The following is a 390-nucleotide window of genomic DNA, read 5'->3' as shown; positions in this document are numbered from 1 at the left end:
TCAAGCAGAAGTCGGCATACGGCAGAAAGAAATTCAAGAGTAAGCCAAGCTCCTTCTCGGACTTGATGTTTAACGCCTAATAATATGCAACAATATTACAACGTAATAAGGTACCTCATACACATGTTTACCTGAAACACATTATCCAGTCGTATGATCAGCTGATCGTTCGCGGTGTAAGGTAAAAGCAACTCGAGCAGTCTGTCTTCGATCAAGTAATCGCAACGATCGGCAATCTGCTTTACGATACGATTCAGCAATCGTCTTTCTAAATTCATTTCCTCGATGGTGCTCGCCGGCTTGTAAGATTCACATATTAGCTTTTTCTCATTAATCAATCTGTTTTCTTAACGAATACAAATATGTCCTTGTTAGGTAAATTTCATGCGC

The 390-nt window shown here is 39.7% G+C and overlaps 1 protein-coding gene across 1 annotated transcript; it reads right to left on the bottom strand.

Moving 5' to 3' along the window:
- Window positions 1–6: 6 nt before the first annotated feature.
- On the bottom strand, window positions 7–343 carry LOC105462145 (dynein regulatory complex protein 1 homolog; the record flags this gene model as incomplete). Its single annotated transcript, XM_011708677.1, has 2 exons — window positions 132–343; window positions 7–76 (listed from the first exon to the last, which is right to left on the bottom strand). Coding segments are annotated over exons 1-2 (217 nt in total), but the record flags the coding sequence as incomplete, so codon positions are not given.
- Window positions 344–390: the final 47 nt, after the last annotated feature.

This window comes from Wasmannia auropunctata, unplaced genomic scaffold (assembly GCF_000956235.1).
Source record: "Wasmannia auropunctata unplaced genomic scaffold, wasmannia.A_1.0 LD269744.1, whole genome shotgun sequence".
Classification (NCBI taxonomy): domain Eukaryota; kingdom Metazoa; phylum Arthropoda; class Insecta; order Hymenoptera; family Formicidae; genus Wasmannia; species Wasmannia auropunctata.
The sequence above is the reverse complement of the archived record's forward strand: the minus strand, read 5'-3'. Positions and strand labels throughout refer to the sequence as shown.